Below are 26,263 nucleotides of genomic sequence, written 5' to 3'. Positions count from 1 at the left end.
TGTTTCCTGCTAAATACTAACATTTAGATACGCTCCGCTGAAAAAACTGCCTAACGCATCCACAGATATTTCATAAGATACATCACTTTCACTGTCAGATGGTTTACAGCCACAGTTTAGACTCTTATCAAATTTACAAATTTGAAATGTTCTGATTTAAAAAAAAAAAAAAACGAACAAACAGCAACAGTCGGGTCTTTTCCTACAGTTTCTGGGTAGAACAGCCTGCTGCAGGATCTCACCGCTGTGCAGCCAGAGGCCAGCGCTGGGGCAGGAAAAGGCCAAGGCAAGGCTCCCAAGGGCCGCGGGGCGCATCGGGAGAACGTCCCCTCGCAGCGCCCACGGACGAGCAGGTGCCTCTGCCCCCGTAGGGCTAAAGCCGGCCAAGCGACGCGCGAGTCCCGTCCTTTAGCTGCAACGCGAAGCGAAGCACCCGAACAGGCAGAGCCCACGAGCAGCACGAGACTTTTTCCTCGCGCTGTTGCAACAAGAACGACCCAAACGCAAGAGCCGTCAGCGCACGCGCTGCTCGGCTCGGGAGCGCCGTCCCAGCCTTCAGGATACACCGAAGGGCAGGCAAATGGACGAGGAGAAGCCTCTTCATTTAATTCAATTTTTTTTCTCTCTCTCTTTTAAGGCACAGTGGGTTGTTTCGTTTTTTGCTTTTTTTTCTTTTTTTTTTAAGGCACCCACCCTCCGGCGGCCGCGCCGCGGGGCCCGAGCTCCCCTCGGCCGGCTCCGCCGCCGGGGCTGTCGGCGGCACGGCGGGCCGGTGCCCCTTCCGAACGGAATTCTTTCTTTGGCACGGCTATGTCTGATATGCAGGCATCAAAGCGGGAGGCAGCGGGTCGCCGCTGCCCCGGGCCACGCATTTCCCTTCCAAAGGCAGGAATGAGCCGGGGGGCCGAGGGGGAGCCCGGAGCGGCAAGGACGGCGGCGGCCCCCCCCCTTCCCCGTCCCCCCTTGCATGCGGGCACCGGGGCGAACGCCCCCGGCGCTGCCGCGGGGGGCACAAACCGCGCCGGCTCGGCGGGACGGAGCGGGGGAAAAGCCCCTGCGGCGCAGCCGAGCTCGGCGGTTGGGGTCCTCGGTGGTTGGTTTGTTTGCGAGAGAAACGCAGGGCCGCGCTCGCCTTCTCCCCCCCTCGCCACCGCCGTCCCCATCTCCTCTCTCCACCTGCGCTCTTCAGGGAGCCAAGGCTTTTGGCAACCTTTCCGCTCGGATTTTTATTGGTTTCAACTAAGCTGCCTCTTTCGGAGAGTTGGAGAGCTTCAATCTTTTTAAAAAAAAAAAAAAAAAAAAAAAAAACAAGAAATCCCCCAAAACACCTCGCCTCTGCCTCCCCTGGTCGCCCTCCCTTCCCATGGGGGCGGCCGCTGGCGACGCGAGCCCCCCACGCGCCCCGTCCCGCCGCCCAGCCCAGCTCCCTGTTTTCCAAGCCAAACACGGTCGGGCCAAGGCGCCGGAGCCAAGAACCGCAGGCTCCCACCGCCTGCGACTGTACCTGTTTAGCTCTGCTCACCTTCCTGCTCAGAAGCAATTTGGAAAGGACAGGTAGCACAGGTAGCTATTAGCTAACACATATTTAACTGCTGCAGATACCTTTTTTTTTGGCATTGTAATGGGGCAATTTGATCTTCAAAGGACCCATGCAAACCTTTGAAGCTTCCCAAAGAAGCCAATCTCCAGTTTGAGGTGGGGGGAGAGGGGGGGAAGGAGGGAAAAATGTTAATAGTTTTTAAAACCTGGGGAATCCTGAAGACCGACGAAGGGTATAAAACCCAGTGGGTTTAGCATAAAGCCCTCAGGTAAATCTTCACCTTCTTTTCAAATGCATTTTTGGTGGGTTGCTTTGCAAACGCTTGGGCTGGGTTAGCAAGGCCGGCTCTATTCCCGTCGGCGGGGAGAAGCAGCTCTTAAACTCTCCAGGGAGCCTCATCTCCCGCGTGGTGCAGCCCCAGCACACGGGGATCCGCGGTACCTCGGCGAGAAATAGAAAGACTAAGATTTGCGAAGCGTTTTGGGGGGAAAAGAGGGGGAGGGAAAAGGGGAGGGGGGCAGGAAAGCAGAGGCAGGGGAAGAGGAGGAGGAGGAGCGGGTCGTATTCCCAGCCGCGCTCCCGGCTAACGCAGCCTCGGCAGCACCCCAGGAGGTGAGACACAAAATGCGTTTACCTTTAAAATAATGACTCATTTTATTTTTTTCTTTTAATATGTAGTTATAAATATATTTTGTCAAAATATATGATCATTATTGTCAAAAACATTTGCACATAAAGTCATAAATAAGGTCAAGGTGAACGTTTAGTTTAGAGAAGAGTCCAGCTATAGCAAGCAGTTTGGGGGGGTGGGACGGGAGGGAGAGAGAAGGGGTAGGAGAGGGCGGTGGGGAAGGGGGTCAGCGGCACCCGCACCCCTCCACCACCATCTCCTGGTAGTTTTTCAGGACCACCTTGTCATACTCATCCAGGTAGAGCATGGAGATGGCGCTCAGCTCCGTGGGCACGCAGCACGCCTTGGGGATGCTGGAGTTCACGGAGTTCACCAGCGTCTGCACGATGGCGTGGTTGGTGGAGTTGAGGTGGTCGGCCAGAGGGAAGGGGCAGTCCCCGTGGCAGTAAAACGCCTGGTACCCCGGCGGCGCCACGATCCAGTCGTTCCAGCCCACGTCGCTGAAATCCACATAGAGGGCATGGCGGCGGCAGTTTTTTTTGTTCTTGCGGGAACGCTGGTGCTTGGGGCTCCGGCGGGCTCTGCGGGTCAGCGCGTGGCCTCGCCCGTCGTGCCCAAAAGTGACCAGGAGCGGCCTGAGCTGAGCCCAGTCCCCGCGCCCTTGAGGTAAAGATCGGCTAATCCTGACGTGTTTGCCCTGATGAGTCTGTGCGTGGTGGAGGTGGGTCACCTCGATCACCAGCCCGTGGTTCGGCTGCTTGTCCTTGGTCCACCGGATCACGGCCGGGCTCACATCAAAGGTCTCCCAGCGCGTCACATTGTGGTGCACCAGACGCGTGTCCAACAGGCGCGTAATGGCCTGAGCGCGCTCCGACAGCGGCTTCATCACTTCGTAAATGTTTATCCGGTGGAAGCCCCTCTCCCACGCCGTGCTCGGCTCCTCCACCTGCTCCCGGTACAGGCGCAGCTCCGCCGAGGAGATCACCTCGTTCTCCGGCACGCTGCTGAGGTTGAAGACGAAACGGATCCAAGGCGCCTCGCTGGGGCCCGGCACCGTCTCCAGGTGCTCTGGAGCGGAGGAGCGGGAGGAAGATGGGGGGGGGGAGGAAGCGGTACGAAAAGAAAGAGCGCGTCAACCTCAGCGCAGCCAGCCACGAGCCCCGGCGCGGCCGCAGCGCGCACACCTGCCCGGCACCCGCGGGTGCCGCTCTGGCGCACCCCTCCCCTGCGCCGGCCGCCGCAGGCGGGGACCCCGACGGGGTCGCCCCCTTCGCCCGACCCCAGCGGCATCTCCCCAGCGAGGTGCGGCGCCGGGGAGCACAGAGGTGCCTTGTTAACCGGCGCGGGGGGCAGAGGGAGAAAGAGAAGCAAATTCCAACACAGTAATGATGCAGCCGGATTAATAATTCAGATTTACTTTGGAAAAGAAACATCCGCTAGGAAACATTTGGATCAGATTACAAGGGCCTATTGAATAAACCTTATAAACACACAGCTGTAAGTATTAAATTCGAGTAGTTTTTTTTTTGTTGTTTTTTTTTTTTTTTTTTAAGGAGCAAAACCAGGCAGCAATCGCTTTGATAGTTCAAAAGGAACACACCAGGGGCGAGATCCCGCCCTCAACTTTACTCCCGCATCCGATCCAGAGCCAGTAAATCCACATGAGCCCAGGGAGCGACCCCGCGGCAGAGGGACTGAAGGGAACTTGCTGGTGTCAACAGAAGCAAAAGCACCTCAAAAATACGGTCAAGCTCGGGTTAAGCATAGGATGCTGGAAAAAAAAAACTGAGCAGCATGCCTGTCACCCACACACGGCGGTCTTGGGGCAGGGGGGGCCGTTTTCCTCCCATAAATTTAGGGGGCTGGGCACATCCCGCTTCTAATGCGATCACGAGCCTTCAAACACGCCAAAATCCCCATCGCTACCGCGGCTGGGAATCTACCTCCTCCCATCACTGACCTTCATGGTGGAAGCTCCTCACGGTGTTTGCCCGGCTGGTCGATCGCTCCGGGTATTGCAGGCTAATTTCCTGGAGACTTTCCTCCTCTTCTCCGGACTGGAGCCGATAGAGATCCAGCATGTAACCAGGAATGACGGCTGACTTGCTGGGCTGAGGCCGCCTTCGCAGCCCGAACATCTGGAGCAGAGTTGTTTCGAAACCCCGCAAGAGTTCATGGCTTTGGGCAGAGCGGCGTCCGGATCCGGCTTGTCCCTGAAGCTCTGCGACTTTCTTCCTGCCGGTCTCGGGTATCAGGCTAGCATGGTTAGTACCTCCTAGCAGGACTTGGCATAGTAGGATGACCATCAGCATTCGGTTACCAGGAATCATGGTGTCTCTGGGGTGTAAGAAACGCAACAACAAACAACAAGGAAAGTCAGGATGAAAAGCAACCCCCCTCCTCCTTCTCCGAGGAAATTTAAAAGTAATAGTAATAAATGGCAAAACGAAGTCAGAAGCAGCCCCCGAGCGGCAGCAGGCGCGTCCCGAGGGCAGGGACCAGCCGCTCGCAGCCCGGCGGCCGCCACGGCGGCCAGGCGGGTCCCCGCCGCATCCCGGCCCCGCTTGCCCCGCCGGGCCGGCCCGGCGCGAAGCTGCGGCGCGGCCGCGGCGCCCGGCGGGGACGGCGAAGGGGCGCCCGGCGCGGCGGGACGCGCGGCCGCGAGTTCGCGTCCCGCCGCCGCCGCGCCCCGCCGGGGGAACGGGCTGCGGGGGGGAAAGGTGGGGGAAAAAAAGGTTAAAAAAAGAAAAATCATATTTAAAAAAATAATAATAAAAAAGCGGCGCCGAGGAAGAAGAGGGCTGTACTCACTGACAGCAAGCAAGGCATATCAGCACAGTCCATGATTCTGGAGAGCCCGCCCGGACCCAGCGCGCCGAAAGCCTCGGGGCAGCGGCTGCCGAGCGCCTCCCGCGATCGCCGCCCGGGCGCAGTGCGGCCGCCGCCGCCGCCGGCCCCGGTTTTCTCCCGGCCGCGCAGTCACGTGGAGCCGCGCACCCCGCCGGCCCCGGCCCCGGCCCCGGCCCGCCGCCCCCGGCCCGCCCCCGGCCGGCGCGGCCCGGCCCCGCGGGGGCGGCCCGGCCCGCCCCGCCGCGCCGCGCCAGGCTCGCGGGCCGCGGCGGCCGCCGCCCCGGGGGGCGCTCAGGTGGGTTTGGCCGGCGGGAGGTGGAGGAGGGCGAGGTGCCCTCGGGGGGGGGGGGGTCGCCCCCCTCTCTCTCTCCCCTCCTCCCCCGCTGCTCCGCTCAGGTGCATCCCCCGGGGTCCCGCCGGGGAGAGCGCCGGTCCCGCGAAGACCCCGGTGCCGCCGCACGGCCCCGCCGAGCAGCCTGGCGGGAGCCGCTGCGCCGGGTCCGAGCGGCCCCTCCGAGCGGACCCCTCTGCGCGGCCGGCTTGGGAGGGGAAGCTCGGGAAGCGCCTCTCCCTTTACGAGAGGGGAGGGAGCGCTGGGGAATGAAGAGCAGCTGCGTGGAGAAGGGGATGGGGAGGGAGACCTGGTTCCCTCCCTGCTCACACCGCGCACCGGCGGCCGAGCCCACGCTGCTGGCTGCTCCCCCACACGCCGCCGCAGACCGGGAGGCCGGTGCCGGGCCTGGGTTCCCACCCACCCGCAGGATTTGCTCTCTCTTCTCATCCCCCTTCCCACTGCGGCAGCCAGGATAACTCTCGCTCGCCCTTCCTGCCCGGCCGGGTTTCCAGACTCCTCCTGGAGGTGAGGCAAGCACCACCAGAGCCAGGCTGGGCTGCACACGGCCCAGTCTGGTTGCACCAGAGGGGTACAAGCAGAGGTTGCCTGGAGGAAGGATGCTCCTATCTGCCCCAGCATCCTCCAAGGTTGCCCTGCTCATGTGGCAGGGCCAGCTCTGGGGTTGGGAGCGAGAGCCAGGCTTTCCAGGCTCTTCCCTGGGGGGCTGCTCTGGCACTAACTCACAGCTCCAGCCAGGCACACTGGGGGTGACGTACAAACCCAGCAGGAAGAAAGCAGCTCCTGGTAGATGACCCTTCATGAAGAGCTGTGAGATGTCCCCGTGGTGATGGGACACAAAGTAGACTGAACAACCTCACACTCCCACTGAACAACAACAACAAGGAGAACTCCAGCAGGTCTTCAAAACACTGTCCCTTTGCCCTGCTGGGGTGTCCCTTTGTGTTGGGCAAAGTAACACCCAAGGGGAGAAAAGTTTGTTAATTTATGAGACTGGAAGATGCAGTCAGAGGAGTGTACAGCATTTCCAGATCCCTTGGTCTAAAAGAGCCATCACTGAAACTGTTTTACTGTCTTCTAGGTTTCATACACACGCCTCTTTGGCTGCAATCGGGAAGGATTTTGCTGACTTACAGCATGAATCTATAGGTTTAGCCGCCTAGAAGAACCCAGATGTGCCCCACCTTCCTAAATCTTTATGCCAGGCTTTGCTTTTTGCTGAAATTTTGATGTGCAGGGTTAAAGTTCATAAATTAACCACAACCAACAGCAAGCTCAGAAATGACGACTATAAACCAGCAGATTCCCACAAACCACCAGGCTGCTGTGCCCAAGGAGAGAGCAGGCCCAAGGGAGCACGCGCCAGCTCCCCTACAGACCTGAAGTACTGCCCCAAAACTCAAAACCAGCTATGACTTCTCTTACTGTTTAAACTTTTTTAGCTCAGACCTGACCCATGCATTAAAAAAGCCTAGGGATGTCACTGAAAGGACACGTACAGATAAAAGGCAGTGCTGACACTGTAATATCTCTGAGTTATTCCTATAGCACTCCGAGTTTAAAAGAAACATCTGTTAGCAAGGTATCTGGACTATGAATCCATCAAAATTTGTGAAATATTGCTATCACCATTTCAAATGTATCACACTGTGTGTTATTCTTAACAAGGGAAAACAATTTTTGGAGTAGCTGCTGTGCAACTTTTTAAAGTTAAATAACATTTTCATTGAAAATATTCCAGTCTATAAACAAAGTTTATGCAAGTGCCTGTATAGCACAGCTCTTAAAACAGACCTCTGGAATAGAAAAAGCAACTCGCACTCTCGTTGTGGGAGAAGTAGCAAGATGTTCCTCTCTTGGTCTACAGACCTCGCTGAGATTTTGCTAGGATCAGACAGTGTCCATGTTTAAAAATGCTTGCTGCTGAGGAATGCAGTCCCGCACTATCCAGTACCTTCTCTAGTAAGCCGGCCTATTAAATTCAGATCCAAAGCTACTTATGTAATGCTGGTTAACCATGCCTCTGTGCAAGGAGGTGGCCAGCTGGGGACAGAAACCCAGTGGAGAACAGTGTGGTTTAGGCTCTTGTAGGAGGCAATGGTGTATTTGAGTAGCTTATTGGTTACTAAGAAGTGTTAGTCATGGGGAAAGCTGTAGTATTTATTCCGTAAAATGTAAATACATAACCCAAACCACAAAGGAATAGCCATGGATGGAAATAGTGTAGCATTTACAGAGGGAGCTGACATGCATTTCTACAGAAGCTGTATTTCCTTAGCCCCATAGAGAGTAATTCACCTTGAACGTAGCTTCTGCTAAAGCCCACGGAGTTACACATACGCTGAATTCGGTCCAGGCAGGCTAAATAACTGTGTGTGTTATATATTCCAACCAAAAGAGTGAATGCCAAAATGGAGCTAAAAATACAAATGTGGAAGGTTTGAAAAGCAAACACTGCTTAATTCAGCGGTAGATACACCATTGGGTATTTTAAAGATCCAGCAAATCAAAAATAGAGAATATTATGTCTACGCTCTACACAAGACATGCTTACCCCTGCATCACAGCTCGCGTGGATGAGAGCGGACATTGCTTAGGTTCTCGCCTGTGGTTCAATCCCAGCTGTATTTGGTGCTCTGCAGCCAGGATTTTTCCTCTTTGACCTCCTTGAAAAGCCTTCCTGGGGGCTCTGCACCTGGACAGCAATACTGTGGGCCTCCTCTTGAAGCTAAACACCAGGTCACTGGGGACATCACCCTGAAAAGACCAGGCAGACAAAGAGGTGATTCATGCACATACAGACCTTGACTGTGACAAACGTCTTGTTCTGGCGGTGTAGCAAGAAGCCCAAGAGCTGGCAGATCTCCTGGAGTCCGTGTGCCCAACTCTGCTTGCAGAGGATACTGGCTGAGGGGCAGTTATTTGCTCTCTTTGGTTGCACCCTTTACCCTGCTAATGGTGAATTTGCTCAGGTGTGTTTCTGATAAAATGCCAGCTACTGACATTTGTCCTGCTTCCAGGTTTTGCATATTCAGGACCTACCAGTAACCACTGCAGGTCCATGTTCAGCACCTCTAGAAATTAGGCCAGCTCTGTTTACCAGGCAAGCTTTTCCCCTAATGGCAGCATTTCAGGAGATGCCTCTGGACTCAGGCAGAGAGAGACCTTCCCAAACCAGTTCTTGCATCCTGTGTTAATTTTTAGAGCAGCTGCACCTTTTGGGCTCCAAAGTTTGCAAACAACCTGCCCTATGAAAAAAACTCGTCTCACTAGATTCATGCTTGAGCAGAAGCAAGCCTAAAACCATAAATAAATAAATAAAATCGTATGTCAGAGACATTTTAATTACAGGAATTACAGGAGGAGATGCCCATAAGTGTGCTAAGACCAATTCCCTCCTACTCTTTCTTTTAACTGCCTAAACTAGTCAATTAAAACAAAGGGAACTGAGCAAACAACTCCAAGGGATTACTTTTTCCAAAGTAGCTCCTCACTAAAAAGCCAGACTACAGCTGGTGAAAACAAGTGCAGCTGCTTGAATGGCAAAAGGAACTTTTTTTACAGCCACACTGAGATTTTCATTATTCCTCTAACGTCTTCAGAGCTGGCCTGTTCTACCAGCATTTTCTATGTTCTCTTGAAAAAGGAAATACATACTTCTCCTGAAATACAGCATTGGGCCCAGCTTGGATCTTACTTTGGCTTTACATTAAAGTAGCTCTGCTGAGGTACTAGGACCACTTCTAGCACCACTTCTGAGTTAACAAGAGAATCAGTCTCAAGATTGCAGTTTTATTTCAAACAGGCTTTTTACAAATAAAAATAAAAAAGCACTGTGCAGGTACATTTAAAAAATGCAGTTATAAAAAGCCAGACTTTGGCAATCAGATACACAGTAGCTGAATAGTGTGATTGTTTGCTTTTTCCCCTTTTTAAAGTTTTTAAAGTTATAATTATTATTGTTTTGCAAATCCTAGCAGAAGGTTGACTGTATCACGCACAGAGAATTTTAGCTGCTTTTGCCTGACTTGCTTACTTTACCACTTCCCAGAGATCCTACTTTGGGCTGAGCATGCCTAGAAGTTTCCTGCGTTGTCCATCTTCTCCAGGTAGAGTGTAAGGTCTCTGCTGCTAAAGATTGTCCCTTAAGAGATTCTTTTGTAGTGCACCAAAACTACGAGGCCTGCGACTTGGGGAAGTGCTTCAGCAATACAGCTCCTGAAATAAAGCTAAAGCCATTTTAATGATCTGTTTTTTAAATTCCCCTGAACTGTGTTACAAACACCTCTTTAAGCTATCTGTTGTAAAATAATTTATACATCATTTGGTTTCCTTGATCAATGTTACAAGAGGAATATGCACGGATCTCATGCAGCTTTTTGAAAGAATGTTGCTTTCAACACACACTCGCTTCCGCACTGCATTAGTCCCCGCTCAGCCAAAGCCTCATCTCAGAGAAGTGAGAAGGACCTCCAGAAGATGAAGAACACGTTCCTCATATTCTGAAACAGAAGCTGGTACTAATAAAGATCATTATTCTTCTAACAAACACCATAAGACCATATGGCTATCTAAGATAAGCAGATTCATTTTGGATGTGTTGAGTCATGAATACTTTTTAAGAATCCCACAAGCACTGGCAGCTCCTTTCGCGTACATACCACTTCAGTGCGCCTCAAGCACTGATACGCGGCTGTGTCAGCGTTCGGCTCCAACTCTGGTATTTCACATGCTTTGCTCTTCCTCACTGTCTAGCAACACTGCCAAAGTTACCGTTCCACGCAACTACATGGCACCTCCAGGGTGCTGACATTTGTCTTTGTCCTTTAATTGTATCTTGAGATCTGCTATCATCAAAAGCTCTAATGATTTCAGACACTAGAACAAGGCATAAATAAGCAGAGCAGACAACTGCTGCAAATATAGTTAGATGAGAACATGCTTGAATTCCCTGAACAAGTCTGTTCTGAGCATGTTCTCAGCAACTCTTATTTGATTTTCAGCAATAGCAAAGGAGTTCACTGGAAAGCATTTTCACAAGTGTCAGGAAACATGAGCATGTGAATGAATTTTGAATTCATTAATGTGAACATCCACACCCAAAAGCAGAGAAGAATTTGTGTTAGGGATTCAAGTATGGTCCCAGTCAGGAAACACGGACGTACCGTGTTGCCTCCACCTCCAGTGAAAGCCAGCTGGCAGGGCTCATTTGCACCAGGTGCTTGGTGGCAAACTGCACACACACGACCAGCTGACAGACCAAGAACTCATCTTAGAAACTGTTCACTGAATAATCTTACATAGTGAATGTATAGGATGAACGCGGGAGTTTCCCATAGATGGGAAGAAGAGATCACTTCTGAGGGAAGGGCTGCTCCTCCACACAAGCAAATATGAGGCTGCAGGTGGAATGGGCTCCGTAGGTATTCCTTTCCAGGCTGCTGTCCTACTTACCACCCAGCGTTACACGTGCTTTTATAAACAGGTATGTGCATATAAGATCCTGTACACACAATCACACAGACACACACACATATCCATCACACTAGGTTACAACATACACGACAAAATCCATGTTAGTACTACCCAATTCACCGCAAATATCCTATGGCATTACTCCTTGTGTAAGGGGTACTGCTCTGTACACCAGGAGGAAGGAGCTAAGAGAAGTTGCGGTGCTTCCAGATGAGCTTACCATAGGACCTAGTTCACTGTACTGCAGTGAGGATCTCTGTTCTATTATTGATAAAGGGAGCTAAAGAGTGAGCATTTGTTGGGTTTATTTTCAAGGTACAGACACTCTTGCTCACCGTTTCCTGCTCTGCTCGGGGGCCATGAAAGACTGGAAAGCAGAATCAAAACCCACCTCCTCCATCCAACAGCTATGATCAAAAAGGATCTGAGCAGGGGCACAGCTTGCGGACTGCAGAGAAACTTGGTGTCATTTTTCGCTTTTTCCTACAAGAGCAACTATCTATTTTGCCACTCACTGTTTCTATCATAGCCAGTCACTGACTGAGAAGTCTAAAGCAAACCCTTACCTATCTGGGGAGATCAAAGGCAATAGTTCAGTGCAGTGCTGCAAGGACTGGGATGCCTAGAGGAAAGTTGGCTTTATGCTTAAGGAGTTGATTTGGACTTCGGAAGGTGTAGGTCCAGCTTTGTGTTTGTGTGACACTGGCTGAAACACCAGGAACCTGCTTTATTCAAGTGTCTAAGCATATGCTTAACAGGGAAAAGTAATTAAAAACAAAACAATACAAAGGGGAAAGGAAGTACTCCAAATTAAAGGTACATCAGAACCTCCACTCTGGAAGAACAAGAGCACTTTGAACAATTCTCAGAAATAAAGCAAAAATAACCGTAAGTTCCCAAAAGGTCCCAAACTCCCAACACAGCAAATAGAAAGTCTTCCAACCATTTCAGCTGGGCTCATGGCCCTGGAAACATGACACAGGGATGCAGTATGAGCTCCCATTTAAGCCCATTTAACAAAAGTTGTGCTGCTGTCACAGCACATACTGCCCCAAACATCAATTCACCATCATGGAGGACAGACCAGGGATGCTGGTCTCAGCTGTAGCAGATAGAAGCTGACTCTCACCACTCTCTCTGGTGTCACACCAGCTTGAGAGGAATGGCAGATGGGAAACACTGTTGTGGGACATTTCGAAAATTCCAAAAGCAAAATCTCTCCTCCATAGGAAAGAAGAGATACTGAATATGCCTAGAAAGGAGGAATTTAACACATAGTAGTGAGAGGTGGGTTTCCAGATTTTCCAGTACTCTTCAGAGCTTTAGATTACTGGCTGGCAACCACAAGGCCCATGAACTGAAGGGAGGCAGATTTCTTGACCTGCAGATTTCAATGCGGGACAGCCTGTGCTCTCTGTCACCCCATCCAAACGATGGGTGCAGACCAGTGCTGTACACGTGTACTGCGCATGCGTACATCCCACAGGCAAACTAGACTTCCTCCATTTCCTGTACCTACTTATTTTACTTTCTAAAAAATAGTCATGAAACAGCTTACAGTGGGATAAAACTGTGCAACTGTCTTATAGGAAAGGGAAAGGAGAGACTTGTAGAGAAGAGAGGAGAATATCTAGAAAGCAGTTTGAAGAAGAAAAGAAACTGCAAAAAGTGAGTAAGCCTGAAGACATCCTGTGTCTCATTCTTCCTTACATATGAAGTGACTTTGAAGGTCGGAGGTTGCTTACCCAAAAGGAGGTCCACCTAGGCAGAAGGGTTTACAGAGTCAGACTCCAGAGGATAAGCAGGAAGACAGAACAGGAGAGAAAACTGATATGGGAAAGAAGTGAAAACCAAGAAGGCAAATTTAGTCTGGGCAGAGGGCCAAAGCAAGGCCAGGTGCAATTCTAGAAAACGGGACCAAAGCCAAAGGCACCAAGGTGTCACAACAGGCTAGCGCTGGTCTATGAAGACAACCCAGAATGACACAACTGGCAGGTGCAGAGCATCATCTGTAAGTGAAAAGAAATAGGCTTAAAACTAGGGGTTTTTGAACAACAGGCTCAAGATGAAGGGTCAGAGCCAATCGTATTTGTGTAGTATTTAGGGTTAGGTTTTTTCTTGGTACTATTTTTCTTGGTACAAGCCCCCTGGGCCCACTGCTGTTACACTTTGAGTCACAGAAAGCAGAATACCCAAGTTGCAGCAATTTCCCTGAAGACCTCCTTGTTCCCCTGGTCGCACCTTGCATTCTGGCTTGTTCCATCTCCCTCTGCCGATTCTGCTGCCTTTTCCCACCCTCTGTACACATACCCGATAAGGCAACAAGTCTCAGAACCAAGTACTGTATGCATATGACACCACACCCAAATTCAAAGAAATATTGCAGAGAGCAACTGTGCAACACCATTTATGTAAGCGGTACCAGCTTATAAACATGCTGCACAAAAACTGAGCACCAAGCTAACTCCACGGCTTCCAAAAGCACAGAAAGTCATCCATGGCATCCCAAGAGTCTCTCAGGAAGTTGCTTCACCTCCTATCACTCTTTCCTCACATAAGAGTTAGGTGCAAAGAGAAAGCAGAACAGGAAATCAGTGATGCTTCCGCTGCCTGTCCACTTCTGACTAGGCTGAGCATGGGAAGGACAGAGGAGAAACCACGTAGGTTTGGGGCTTGAGATACTGCAAGGAGAAGATGATGTGGATTAAGAGTCAGATGGCCAGAGAGAGGAATATAAAATGAGAAGGCCAAGTGGAACTAGAGCCAGCGAGTATTGACCTGAGTCAGGGATAGTGGAGACAAACCTCTGATCCAAAGTAGGACAGTGACTGTCCAAGGTGACCCTGATAAGATCCGTCTCACAGTGTGATACCACGAAGACAGCTCAGATTTGCAAGCTATTGTGTTGTTCATTTCTCTCTTGGGACCACTGGCAGCCACCACTCCTTTCTCAGAGTCTCTGTCAGTGAGCCACCAAGAGCCCATGATGGCACAACCACAGAAGAGGTACAATGGAACGGGATAGCAAAACTAGACCTTCTCCATCGTGTTTTCTGGCAAGTAGACGTACTTAAAACAGTTGCCTGAATGTATCTACGGTGTTGGGAATGGTTATGGCCTGGGTGTTTAGCAACAGTCAACAGAAAATTGTATGTATGCTTGCAATAGATGCACAGCCCTGTGGGCTAAGAGGCAGATCCCAACCCACTCCCATCACTCTTCAGGATATAGAAAATTTATCTCACCTAGCATCATCCATTTCCTGTCCACAGAGGGTTACTTTGCCTGCTGGACAAAAACTCCTTTCATTCAAGCCAGCAAATTTCCTAAGTTCAGTATGTAAAAAACAACAACAACAACAGAAAAATACAGGAACTGGCTGAAAAATGAAGGCATTTTTAAATTAAAAAATAAATAATCGCTGGGCTCTGTCCTGTGGATGGAGGCATATAAATGCTATGTTCATACATTTCAGACTCTTCCTAGCTACAGAGCTCCCAAAGGACTTTGTCTGCACAGGGTGAGCAGCTCCATGTCTCTCATGGCAGAGGGCACACATGGTGATCTGGCTCACATTACTGAGTAGGATCAGATGATAAGAGAAGATCCATGATGCTGAGCAGCAGGCACCATTGGTCAGCAGCTCACAGGTCAAAGTCTTTTCCTTCTTCTATCTGAAAATCCTCCTGCACCTTTTTTTCCCTAGGTAAGTACTGAGGTCCTCCTTTCCCCAAAGACTTTGTCACTGCCAAGCTTTATGCAGTTAGACATCTCCGCATGGGCAAGATCTTAGCACAAGAGTATTTGCACAGTATGTTTCAGCTCAATTGCATTTGTAATAATCAATCATTCTGCAAAATCGCTCTTTTCACTGCCCCATGACAGATGAATAGTAAATCCAACAAAACTGCCCCACAGCTCTGAGTCTGCGGAGCTGTAGATTTGTCACCCTTCACTCACTTTTCATGCTGTTAGATTTTCTCCAAGTAATTTTATGCTGCTAGACATCTAATAACCTAAGTGGTCCCAGGAAAGAGGAATTGGTTTCCTCTGTAAAAAGCCTGGTGTTTATTTGCAATTTAGCTTACCTGGCTTGTTTAAAGTCTTATCAGCATGCATCCACCTACTTTCTTTTATTCATTTTCACTTGATATCCAAGATTTGCTTGAATTGAGAATGTCAAAGCCTCAGGCATGATCCTGGGTGTTCTCAAGACTTAAATGCCACTGCTTAAAGAGTTAAAGATCTAGATGGCTGCACTAAGAGGATGATAAACTAATCACTCAGTCACTGCTGGTGAGCCTGGTGTCATTTACTGAAACATGGAATGCATTTAACAATGTAAAAGAAACTCCATGCAGTGCAAAAGCCAAAGATGATTGTTAGATTGTCAAGGTTTACTTTGGAGAAAGTCCTCAATCTAATTACCTACTTTTAAGCAACAGAAGTATTTTTCCACGCATTCAAGAAGTTAACATTTTCCTTTCAAACCAATGGAAATTCTTTTAATGTGACTAAGGACTGCAGATTCTGTTCAGAGGACTACAGAAATTTAAGACATGGGCTGGGCTGAAAAAATAACTCTTCTAGGGGACAAGTTAGAAATGTGTCCTATCATCATAGCCATAAGAAAAGTAGATTTAATAAAATAATTACTGCACTACTACTGCACACTTTTTTATTTATTCGTAGCTTCCAGTTCAAAATGGTTCAAAAGTCAAGGATGGATCTCAGCACTCTACAGAAGTAATCTTATTTTTATTAAAAAGCCAGGCTCTATTTAGGTGTTAGAAGAATGAAATGCTTCAAATCATTTTCCCTATAATCTCTGAACCACGAAGGAAGTGAAAGACTAGGTGCATTTTGTTTTCACATTTTAGAATCTGGAAAATACTGGTATATTTCTTTGTCTTTAAAATGGGGTCTGAATTAAAGTGAAGGTATCAAGGTATTGAATAAGAATAAAACATCAAAGGAATTTTGTTGGGCTCGCCCAATGAGTGGCCAAGCTGCAAATAATATCATTTTATTATCTATTATTCTATTAAGCCTTAATCAGAACGGTATATTAATTGTGAGTCTAATTCACTGCAGCTTGTATAAGACCCTCTCCATATTAACCCCAGAGCCAGTGGATACCACCACAAGTGACAGAAATGAATTATTATTGTCATCACCGACTTGTTCGTTGATGGGGAAGCAAGGCCCAGAGAGGCAGACAGTATCCCTCCAAAGCAAAATGAAGGTGTGACCATAGCTCGTCCTTGCAGATCGGTGCCAATTTGACCTAGCAAACATACTCAATAACAGGCAACGCAGTGGCATGGGTTTAGCACATCTTAACAGCTTAACAATTCTCCAGAGGCTCGGGATGGGTAGCCTGGTGTGGCGATAGCACATCCTTGCAGACCAGTGTCAATCTGACCTAGCAAACATAGGTAATAATAGAGGATGAAGCAATATCAGTTTAGCAAGTGCTAACTGCTTGCCAGTTCTCTGGAGACTCTAGACGGGCACTCCGCTGGCTAGCTTGGACAAAGTTTGGCTCCGGTACTGCAACACAAAAGACTTCCTCTGAAAAGGCAGAATCACATGTTTTACAGTCACACCTACCTTCTTGACATGCCTGACAAGACAGTACACGATCACCTTCCCTGCTGGGTGACAGCTGATGGCTCGGGCAGCTGTGCTGATTTTGGGGACAGTGTCTTGCAGAAGTAAGGAAAGCTTCAGCCTGAACCAGGAGATCAAATCCAGCTCTACGGGTGGAAATTCAGCTGATCAAATGGAGAAATCTACAGCATTCCCTCATCAAAATAGATCAAATCACTCCTTAAAAGTGGCTATTTCCCTCCACACCTATGAAAGGGAAACTAAATGAGTAACTCAGCTGTTGACGTCTACACCTGGAGATCTATAGGCAAAAAAGATGAATGCTCTTCAAAGGAACTTGCTGTTCCTGTTGTGTAAACATTTCCATCTACAAAGAAGCAACACTTTCCCAAGGAACGGTCTCACTTCACTGCATGAAAGAGAGCACTTTAAGATCAGTAGGACCAAGAAATGGTTCTACCAACAAAAACTAAGGAACTTCTGAAATGCTCCATAGTCCTTAATCACTACTGCAGAGCAAACTGCTTTCTACCTCATCTATATGTGCATGTATTTCAAGAGTTGAAAAACTGCTGTGCTCATACTTCTCAGCAGCTAATAAAAATCCTTGTTAGCAACATCTGGATACAAGATAAGGGAACCTTGCAAAGAAAGATGAGGTATTCAACAAGTTTCTCCAGCAAGTTCATCATCTGTCCTCCGAGGACTTTGCTCCAAAGTCTGCTGAGGTGTTGGGGTGTTTTTCCATTGACTTCATTGGGCTCTGAACCAAGCCCTAAAGCCTCCCTGCTGTGCTTCAACATTTATTTGTGTTTGATCTGTAATGAGATCTTTCATTTCTCTTATTACTGTAAAAATAAATAAAGCCATAGTACAAGAAAGCAACTAAACACATGCTTATCTTTAAGCATATCCCTAAACCCATTCACTTAAAGTCCTTAAATCCTATGGACTCCTGGGAGAGAAAAGCACATGCTTAAAATTAAACACGTGCTCAGGGTCTTTGCTAATTAGTGATGGCCCTATATCTTGCAGGGCCTTAAACATACCTTCCAGCATCTGGGGTTTTAGGGGCCATATGGGAGAAATTACATGGAAACCATCACAGAAGTGTAACTTTTAGTATTGTATCTAATGCTGGAAGCCTATCTTTAGTGAAAGATGAATCTGCTTTATGAGTGATTGTTACTGTACCATTTACAGCTGGTTAAGACAAATACAGTTTCTTAGATATATGTAAAGATAAGAATCTCTAAAACCAGAACATTTTCTTGGCTATTGCTATAATATAGCTCCATCATGATGACCAGACTCACCAGAGCTAAATTGCCTTTTGGAATACACATTTTAATAGTATCTCAAGAGCAAACATGTCTCATTTCAGCCACAACATTGTCTCTGCCCTCTTTGACTTTGCTTAGAGGAAGCACTCATGCATCCTCCTAGGATCTGGTTCTTCGGAGATAAGCAAGTTTTTACCATTGGATCAGACAGCAAAAGGAAGAGCATTCAGAAGAATCTACACCAAGTGAAGAGCATTTGTTTTCAACATACGTTGTTTCTTCTGGACCTCTGCTAAAAAATTTAGAAAAACTCTCAGCTATCTTGATCACAGACAGGGCTTCAAATTTAACGGTGTTTGACAGCTCAGCTCAGTGTTGTCTCTGGTGAGAGACCATTTGGAAGTTTCTTTGCAAAACAGTCCTTCAATAAATAGGTTTTTGCCCATCTGAGAACTATGTGTTCTTTCCAGTGATTTTTTCTCATTCACAGAGGTACTACAAATGCCTGCTTACATGAAACCTCCCACCTTTTCAGCATTGCCTGTGCAAAGACAGAGGACTCCATCTCTTTTTCTTTAACTTCCTTTTCAAGGTACATTATTGCACACCACCTCAAGATGATCTTGGCCCTCCAGCTCCCTCTATAAAATTTCATGCTGTCCCATGTTTATCGGTTCATGGTTCTGCAGGGTGAACAATGAGGCCATGTTTCCATATCCATTAATGAGGAATCTGGATCAGATGTTAGCACACAACTGTATTTTTCTCAAGTTAGCCAAAGCACGCAGTCTGGTGCTCCTGCTGGCTTTACTATTTATACAGACTGTGGACAGACAGGTGATATCTGAACCCAGCATAAAGCCTTCAGAAGAATCTTTTTTTTTTTTTTTTTTTTTTAAGAAATGTGATTGTTTCAGTGCTTTATATCATGTCGCTTGCAGTGCCTTTGATCTGAAACCAGATTTACCATAGCTTCACACTTACCTTTGAGTAAACGAGAAGTTCCAAGTCAATGCATCGCTCATCTGAGCCACCAGAACTGTGGAATAGATCCAAGTTAGTGTCTGTTTCCAGGACAATTTTTTGCTTCCATCCTTGCAGGCAACGAATGTCTCAAGACACAAGGGAAACTGTTGCTTTTAAAGTGATGTCACCAAGTTTTCTGAGCAATTTCTTTCTGAAGCACAGACATACCTTCTTGTCCCATACAGCTAGACAGTACCCAGGGCCCCAGTGAGCTGTGTTTGTTAAAAATGACTCTGTTCAAATGAATCGAGTATTTGCCTTTCCAGTAGTCTTGGCATTTTCCCACTCCAGTTGAATTCCATTTGGGCACTGGAATTGCACTGATCTCTCCTAGGCCCCTGGCCATTCTCCTGTTGATGGATATTTGAAGGTGAACCCCCAAGATCAGTCTTTGTGCTCTATTCACCTCTGTTCTGAAAATCAACATAGACACATTAGGAGCATCTCCAGGCCTTCTTCTTAGCTTCTTACTTCAATATATTAGATGACTACAGGGGATCTTAACAGAGTTAACATTAGAAAAAGCATCTAATTAGGACAAGCAGGCCCCACCAGTAGATATTTTGATACTTTAGTTCTCCTCCTAGTTTTGTGCTGTGCATCCAGAGTCAAAAATGTTTTTTTACCAGCTTGTCATCTCAGGGTGACCATCTTGCTTTGAGGAAAGACATGCTCCTCCTACTGCTCCACAACATCACACTAGAAGCAAAAGGATGCTGCAGGCTCCACTTGCCTGGAAGCATTAGCAGCATAGACCTCCACAGTCCAGGATCTAGAAAAACATCCAAAATAGCTTCACACCAGCTCAGATGCTTTTGAGGGTATAAAGGAGTATAAGCACAGCAGATTTTCTTTGGACCCAATGCCTTCTTCAGCCCCAGCATTTTTTTTAAGCTAACTTTTTTTCTAAAAAGGATTGGAAACCATGGGTCTGAAGTCTAAAAGCCAGCCCCATATCCAAAAGCCAGCTCCATATCCAAGCAATGGCCTTGCTGTGGCACATTGCGCATGCGATCCGGATGCAGCAGTCTCCTTGGCTTCTGATTCTTCTATGCAAAAGAAGAAGAAATTCTCTGTAGAAGAAATTAAACTTTTGCAAGAAGCATTAGATCCACCTTCTCTGAATCTCAGACTAGTAGAGCCAAAGCAAAAGAGCACAGGAGGTCCATTTAACAATAATCTGTTTTTGGACATTGGCTCTAAACTGTGAGGCACTGACCTGATCACAGAATCACTGAGTTTGGCAGGGACCTCTGGAGATCATCTAGTCCAATCCCATTGCTCGAAACAGGTTCAGCTAAGTAGGTGGCTCAGGATCTTGTCCAGTCAGACTGTGAATATCTTGATCCAAAACCTTCATACATACTGTATCTGGGATAGTTATTGTCTCTTCCCTCAGGTTCAAGACCAGATCAGTGGTCAGGGTGGTGCATAGAGCTAAATCTTTAAGAAGACCTGATCTAAGCCACTCTGTAAAGAATGGGATATGATAACTATATAAGGCTGATGAAAAAAGCAGGATTATACTTCTGGGCTGTGGTGGATGGCTGAACATAGGAACAGCAAAATTCTCCTTCTTCTCTTCAGCAAAATCACCTTTACAAGGAGAAACATGGTGACAATTCTTCTGGCATTTCTTTCTACAACATGGATTTCCAGATGGACTATAGCTTTGGCTGGTATATGTTTCGGAGGCTGAAACAGTTGTGCTAGTATTTCCAATGTTCTCTCTGCAGCTCTTGTAATAAATATTACTGCCAAAACAGAAGGTAAATACTTGTCAGCATCTTCTGTGTGGAGTCTCAAATTGCATTAAATGTCCAAGAGCTGTGATCTAGTTTTAAACTGCTTTTTGAAGACCATCTACCTCACCTTGTTGGAGAGCAAGTATTGGTATCACTGAAGGCAAGTGGATTTTAGAAGTTTGCATGCTAGACATCCAATACAATTGAAGACTCCCTCTCTCTAGTACCCTTTCCAGTGCTTTCCAGGGATCATTCTCTATACAATCTGTTAAGATGAAATACAGTCTTCCTTTTGGGGATATATATGTAGAAGAGCTTCCCAAGCAAATTCAAGCAAAGAAAATCTTGTTCGATGAATTTCCTAATCCCAAAGAAGAATAGAAGTCTGTACTCTCATTAGACTTCAGAAAACTTACTTCTTTCACCACCAGATTCCTGTTCCCAATGCTAACTCTAACCTCTCTGTTTCCCTTCCTTTCTACACAAGATTGATTCACAGAACTTGATTTAAAGGATGTTTATTTCCATAACAAAAATGATCAGGGGTCTAGAAAACATGACCTATGAGGAAAGATTGAAAGAATTGGGTTTGTTTAGTCTAGAGAAGAAAAGACTGAGGGGGAGACATGATAACAGCCTTCAACTATGTAAAAGGTTGTTGCAGATAGGAAGGTAATAAATTGTTCTCCATGTCCACTGGGTATAAGACAAGAAATAATGGGTTTAAATTGCAGCAAGGAGGATTTAGGTCAAACATTAGGCATGTTTCCTACGCGTAAGGACAGGTGAGCACTGGAGCAAATTAACCAGAGAACTGCAGAATGTCACTGCTGAGGCAAAGATTTGCCAGAAATGGCTCAGACCTGGCAAATTTTGCCTTAGGGTAGAGGGATAAATGACCTCCCAAGGTCTTCTCAGGCTCTTTTCCTACTATTTATCTTAGTTAAACTCCTCACAAGTATCTTTGTTCCACAGTAGTAAGAGCAAAAATCTTCCTTGAACAGTCCCAGAGATTTTTGCTGCTAGTTTTATCTGCAGTAGCAGTGCATTTGAAAGCATCTATGTTTACTTATACAGTCTATAAGGCAATACCTTAGCAATGTTGAATATACACAAACAGGGAGATGGTTCTCCACATACTCTCCGGTTCTAGAGAATCATCCTCCTGGGCGTACACCTAGAGGAGCAAATAGCCAACCTGTCAAACTAGTGAAGAAGAGACAAATATAATTGTTCAGTCATACAAGAAATCTCCACCTTATGACCTTAAGTAACCAAGATTGCTTCACAACCTAACAGAACACAACAAGGTTAAAAATTTAGCTCCAAAGCAGAAGACATTCTTTCATTTTCAGGTCTTTCTTTACTCCTTCCTTCCACTTCTACTCTTTCAGAGAGCTGGGCTGAGGCTAGGCACACCAAAGGAAACATTCTGGGTGGGTACTAAACCTTAGAGAAGCCAAATGGTTCTGGCCCCACTTGTTACTTTGTCCTGTACACCTTAAGAAAGCTTTTGTCATTTCACTAGGGTGATTTCCTTTCAAGTGATGTCAAAATTAATTTACCTGGCGAGTTTGAGTTGCTTTCTTATTTGAGGACAAGACAACCATCACAATTTGGTCTGATTAAAATGTTTCAAATAGCTAACCCTCCCAACAGAAAGCTTAGTTTCAGACTAGTCAGACCTAGATGTCTACTTGGGTGATGCCCAGTGACAGTTTTCCCTGTATCAGAAAAAGTCAAGAATGGTCTGTGAATTTTTTTTTAAATGTTCCAACTTTTCCTCGGAAATAAAGCCTTTAAACTGCTAGTACAACTGATCTTTTTTTAGTTGAAAAGCAATGCATGCACACAAATGTATATATATCACATACATTCCTTCCAAAAATGAAACTTTGTATTTCAGGTAAAATGAAACATCTGGTAGAATACTAAGCTTTTCTTTTTTTTTTTAAATTGAGAACCTCCTTTACCCCTAAGTTCATGCTATTAAGCATGTCCAGACATTAATGGCACAAAACATCTCACATAAGGTGTTCTTCTTTCAGGTTTTCAGTTCAGCTTCCTAGGAGAAAAGCAGTGATCCTCCAGGTCTTGTTAAACTGGGCCAGTCTGATAACAGGGTTTGTCTCCCTCTGCTGGTGTTGTTTTCTCCTTTAGCACCTTGAATGGCTGGAAAATACTAGTATTTTCTAAAAGATTTGAGAAATCAAGGAGATATTCCTAATTCAATTCTCTTACCAAATTCCTAATTATTATTACTGAGACCAAATAGTGGCTGTAGGGCTAGGTACAATTAAATAAAAATCACAATGATATATTGATGCTGGTTAGAAATGATTTTTCTCCATTTGTACTGGTTTAAGATTCTTTTCCTGCAAGCGTTTAACCTTCTTCCTGAATCAGATCCAGTGGGGCGGCTAACGGGGCTATACCTTGGGGTACACCCTCTCCGTTATCACCTCCCAGGTCACTGAGTCACCTACCGCTCACGCCATCGCATGTGTGCGCACGGCTCTGCTTAAATCAGGGCCTCATTGCGCGAGGGCCTGAACTCAAGTTTTTCCCTTCAAGTTTTTTCCCACTCCCTCTATAACATTGAACTCAGCTCTCAGTTACGCATGACGGATGATGCCGTGGAACTTGCAGTCTTGGTTAGGTAGCACAACCAGCAAAATACAGACCAGCAAGGAAACTCTGAGCAGTTTAGTATAGGTTATTCATGATCATTAAGGTGGTCAGCTATGCGGGTAATCCTGCTGAATGTAGGGGAACAGCTCTCGTAGCCAGGAAGCACAGGCATTCAAATTCAAGACTTGCTCCTCTGACTTTGGACCAATAACATCATCAGGAAGAAGTCTTTAGACAGGACCATTTCCCTCCAACGGTGACAAAGTGTGACAAGTGCAGGCATAGGTATCTACCACTGTACCTTCTAAAGCTAGGAAAGGTGAATCTTATCCTATATTTCAGAGATATTAATTGCACCCCATGTGCCTGTACCCTCAGAGTCTCCCAGTCCTGGTTTTCTCCAGGGGTACTTAGCAGGCAAAGGAGTTATCGCGAAGTATCATGAGCAGAGCCCCAGGCATTTACAGTGATCTGGTAACACATCTGGAAGTCAGGGGAAGCTGATACACAATACTGTGTATACATCACAGGGTAGGATTCATCTTACCTAACTTTATCCATCTGAAAGGCAAGCACCAAGTCTAAGCTAGTCATTTCAGCTCCCTGAACAGTCAACAGAGACGTGCATTTCCAGAGGGCAACTTATTCCATGACTTTAAGACACCTGTCCTTGGTGAGATAAACCCAGCCTTAAGAAAACATTATCACCTACATTTTTCACTTCAGAATAAAAGATCACTGTCAGCCTTCTTGCCTGGCAAACAACAGACCAGATCTGTGCTCATTCATCTGATGGATGAGCGAGGCTCTGGAGAAGTCAGTGGAAGTGACCTGATTTACTTCAGCTGAAAAAAACAGTCCTTTGCCCATGTCAGAACAACTACCAATGGTCCCCTGGCTGCGTCCTGCAAAACCTTATTCACTCAAATACCTTCACCAAAAATATTTTAAGGAAAAATAACCTGCGCAAAGCTTTGATGGTTCAAACCTCTTGTTTTCAGTGTGCGGAGAGAGTCTTCCTTGGAGCAGCTCCAGCTAAATCTCCTTTGTGGGAAATGAAACATTACAGTTGCACATTAAAGAAAGTAATCATTAGGATGTTCCTTTCCTGGGTGTAGGAAATAAGCTTTTATGTACAGGATCCTGTCGTTCGAGAAGTCCTCTTGTTACTTGCTTCACTAGCCGTTCTAAAGATGATAATGACCATTTAGGTCATGTGTCAGATCATAATATAGGCTGCATTTACTTCTGTATTTAAATGCACACGTGCGCGCGCACACACACACACACATAAAAGCAGCCATCAGAGTACCATTACATCAAGAATATACCATTACATCAAGATTTATTTAACTGAATCCCCCATAATTAGGTCATAACATATGATTAAGCAGTTGTTAACTGTGTCGTAAGGAAGTCTACAAAGGGAATGAAATATTTAAAACAGTAATCACATACCTATCCTGCTTGGCTATTTATGCACAGTTAAACACATAAAAACAAAGGAGCAGCTCTTAATTACAAGGACAATTTATTTTCCTGACCTTCTTATTGGGACACATGCCAAAGCCCCTATGCACTGGGGGATTGTTTGGTTGGTTGGTTTGGTTGATTTTGCAGCAAAAATGCTGCAGTTGTCTGCCTGGAGAAAGCAGAGCGATTCGCGGTGCTAATTTACAGCCATCACAACTGGTCAAGGGCAGCAGTGAAGTATACAAATTACAGTTAAAAATAGAGATGGCTTGCTGGAATCTCGTCCTGGTGGCTCTCAGAGGTGAGGGGCCGGAACACATACATCTCATTCCACGCTGCCTCTAAGTCCATTTTCATCTTTTTACTTTTCCCCTCGGATCCTGAGCTCCACTTCAGTTTTGAGCTTACATAGGAAGGCAGGAGGTTAAACCAAACTGCTAACTGTGTCTCTTCAAAACTGACATTTAATACAGGGTATAAATCACTGTGGGAGCCTGTTATTCCTTCAGGAATGCAATTACATAGGGTCAAATAAAACATGAAAGAACCCAACAAGTTTTAAAATGTAGTATGTTCTCAAAGCAGGCAAGAAGGAATGCAAAGCAGTCCAAATATGCTAACATCCACATGTTGTCCTGTATGAGGGGGATTAGAAGGAAAGGTTTCTGTTCTTTAATGATTATGTTGTTAAGCGTAGGTATGTATGCAGGTTCGGGGCTCTTGCCGAATACCACTCCATTCAGGGAGCTTTGGGCAGATTACTGTATTTATTTAAAGCAGGTGTCTTTTATGTATCTCATTATTTTAATTGCCACTGTAGCCGTATTTAAGATACCGCTGCCATTTAGCACACAAACGGGACATGCAAAACGGACATTCACCTTTCCCTTCGGGGCTCCGGGCTCCGACCCCCACCCACCCCCTTAACCTCTACTGGAGCGAGCACCGCGGGCTGGAGAGAGACCACAGCGCTGTTTGATAAACCACCACGTACCTCGCTCTGAATTCGGCCCCCTGCACCGCTCTCAGTCCCAGCGATCCGTTTTCAAGAGAACGCCAGGGAGCGACGGGCAAATACGTACCCAAAACTTCCCGCAGCCGGTCGAAAGCTGAACAAAAGAGAGACGGAGCAGGTTCAGCAGCTCCCGTGTGAGCACTCGCGGTCCCCATCCGCGTTTCCCTCGCATTTCCCGGACCGCGCAGAGGAAAAACGCTTCTGCTTGCACGCTTCAGCTATGTCTTTAAATAGGCCAGGAGGGAAAGCTGCGTGGCCGGGGAGTCTAGCAAACTTTCAAGGGGCAAATGTTGCCACCCCGAGCTGCGCTGAGCAGTAGTCTACACCTTGAAGAGTTCAGCTAGGCAAACTTTCATGTTTCTCGATTGAATATCTGGGGTTTATCGAAGGCAACGGTTCTATCTGAAAGTTGTTTTTTCAGCCAAGTGTGATCTTTTTAATTCAAAATGGAAAGCTTTTTGGAAGAATAAAATTTGGGGCATCTCAATTTGAAAATTGTTGGAAGCGCTGTCTTTTCTCATTTGAAAAAACTGACTCCTCCCGCCCAAAAATTATGTTTAAAAAATACATGAGAGAGAACACTTTGCTTTTAAAAAGTCTTAAACTTTTTAATTTTCTCTAACTTTATT

At 46.7% G+C, this 26,263-nt stretch overlaps 1 protein-coding gene across 2 annotated transcripts in view; it reads right to left on the bottom strand.

Annotated features, from left to right (window-relative positions):
* Positions 1–2,169: 2,169 nt before the first annotated feature.
* The window catches only part of BMP4 (bone morphogenetic protein 4), a 33,100-nt gene continuing 9,006 nt past the window's right edge, over positions 2,170–26,263 (bottom strand). The window contains exons 3-5 of one of the 2 annotated variants that reach the window (XM_062577785.1): positions 7,928–8,130; positions 4,132–4,508; positions 2,170–3,239 (exon numbers count right to left, since the gene is read on the bottom strand). In XM_062577785.1, coding sequence (XP_062433769.1) covers positions 2,398–3,239; positions 4,132–4,508; positions 7,928–7,935 — 1,227 coding nt within the window. In that variant the 5' untranslated portion in view covers positions 7,936–8,130 and the 3' untranslated portion in view covers positions 2,170–2,397. Of the gene's footprint in view, positions 3,240–4,131; positions 4,509–4,982; positions 5,119–7,927; positions 8,131–26,263 lie in introns of those variants that run through there. The other variant, XM_062577786.1, reaches the window with a different exon arrangement.

The sequence above is a fragment of the Rhea pennata genome, chromosome 5 (assembly GCF_028389875.1).
Source record: "Rhea pennata isolate bPtePen1 chromosome 5, bPtePen1.pri, whole genome shotgun sequence".
Taxonomy (NCBI): Eukaryota; Metazoa; Chordata; class Aves; order Rheiformes; family Rheidae; genus Rhea; species Rhea pennata.
Note: the sequence above shows the minus strand (reverse complement) of the source record. Positions and strands in the feature narration are given on the sequence as shown.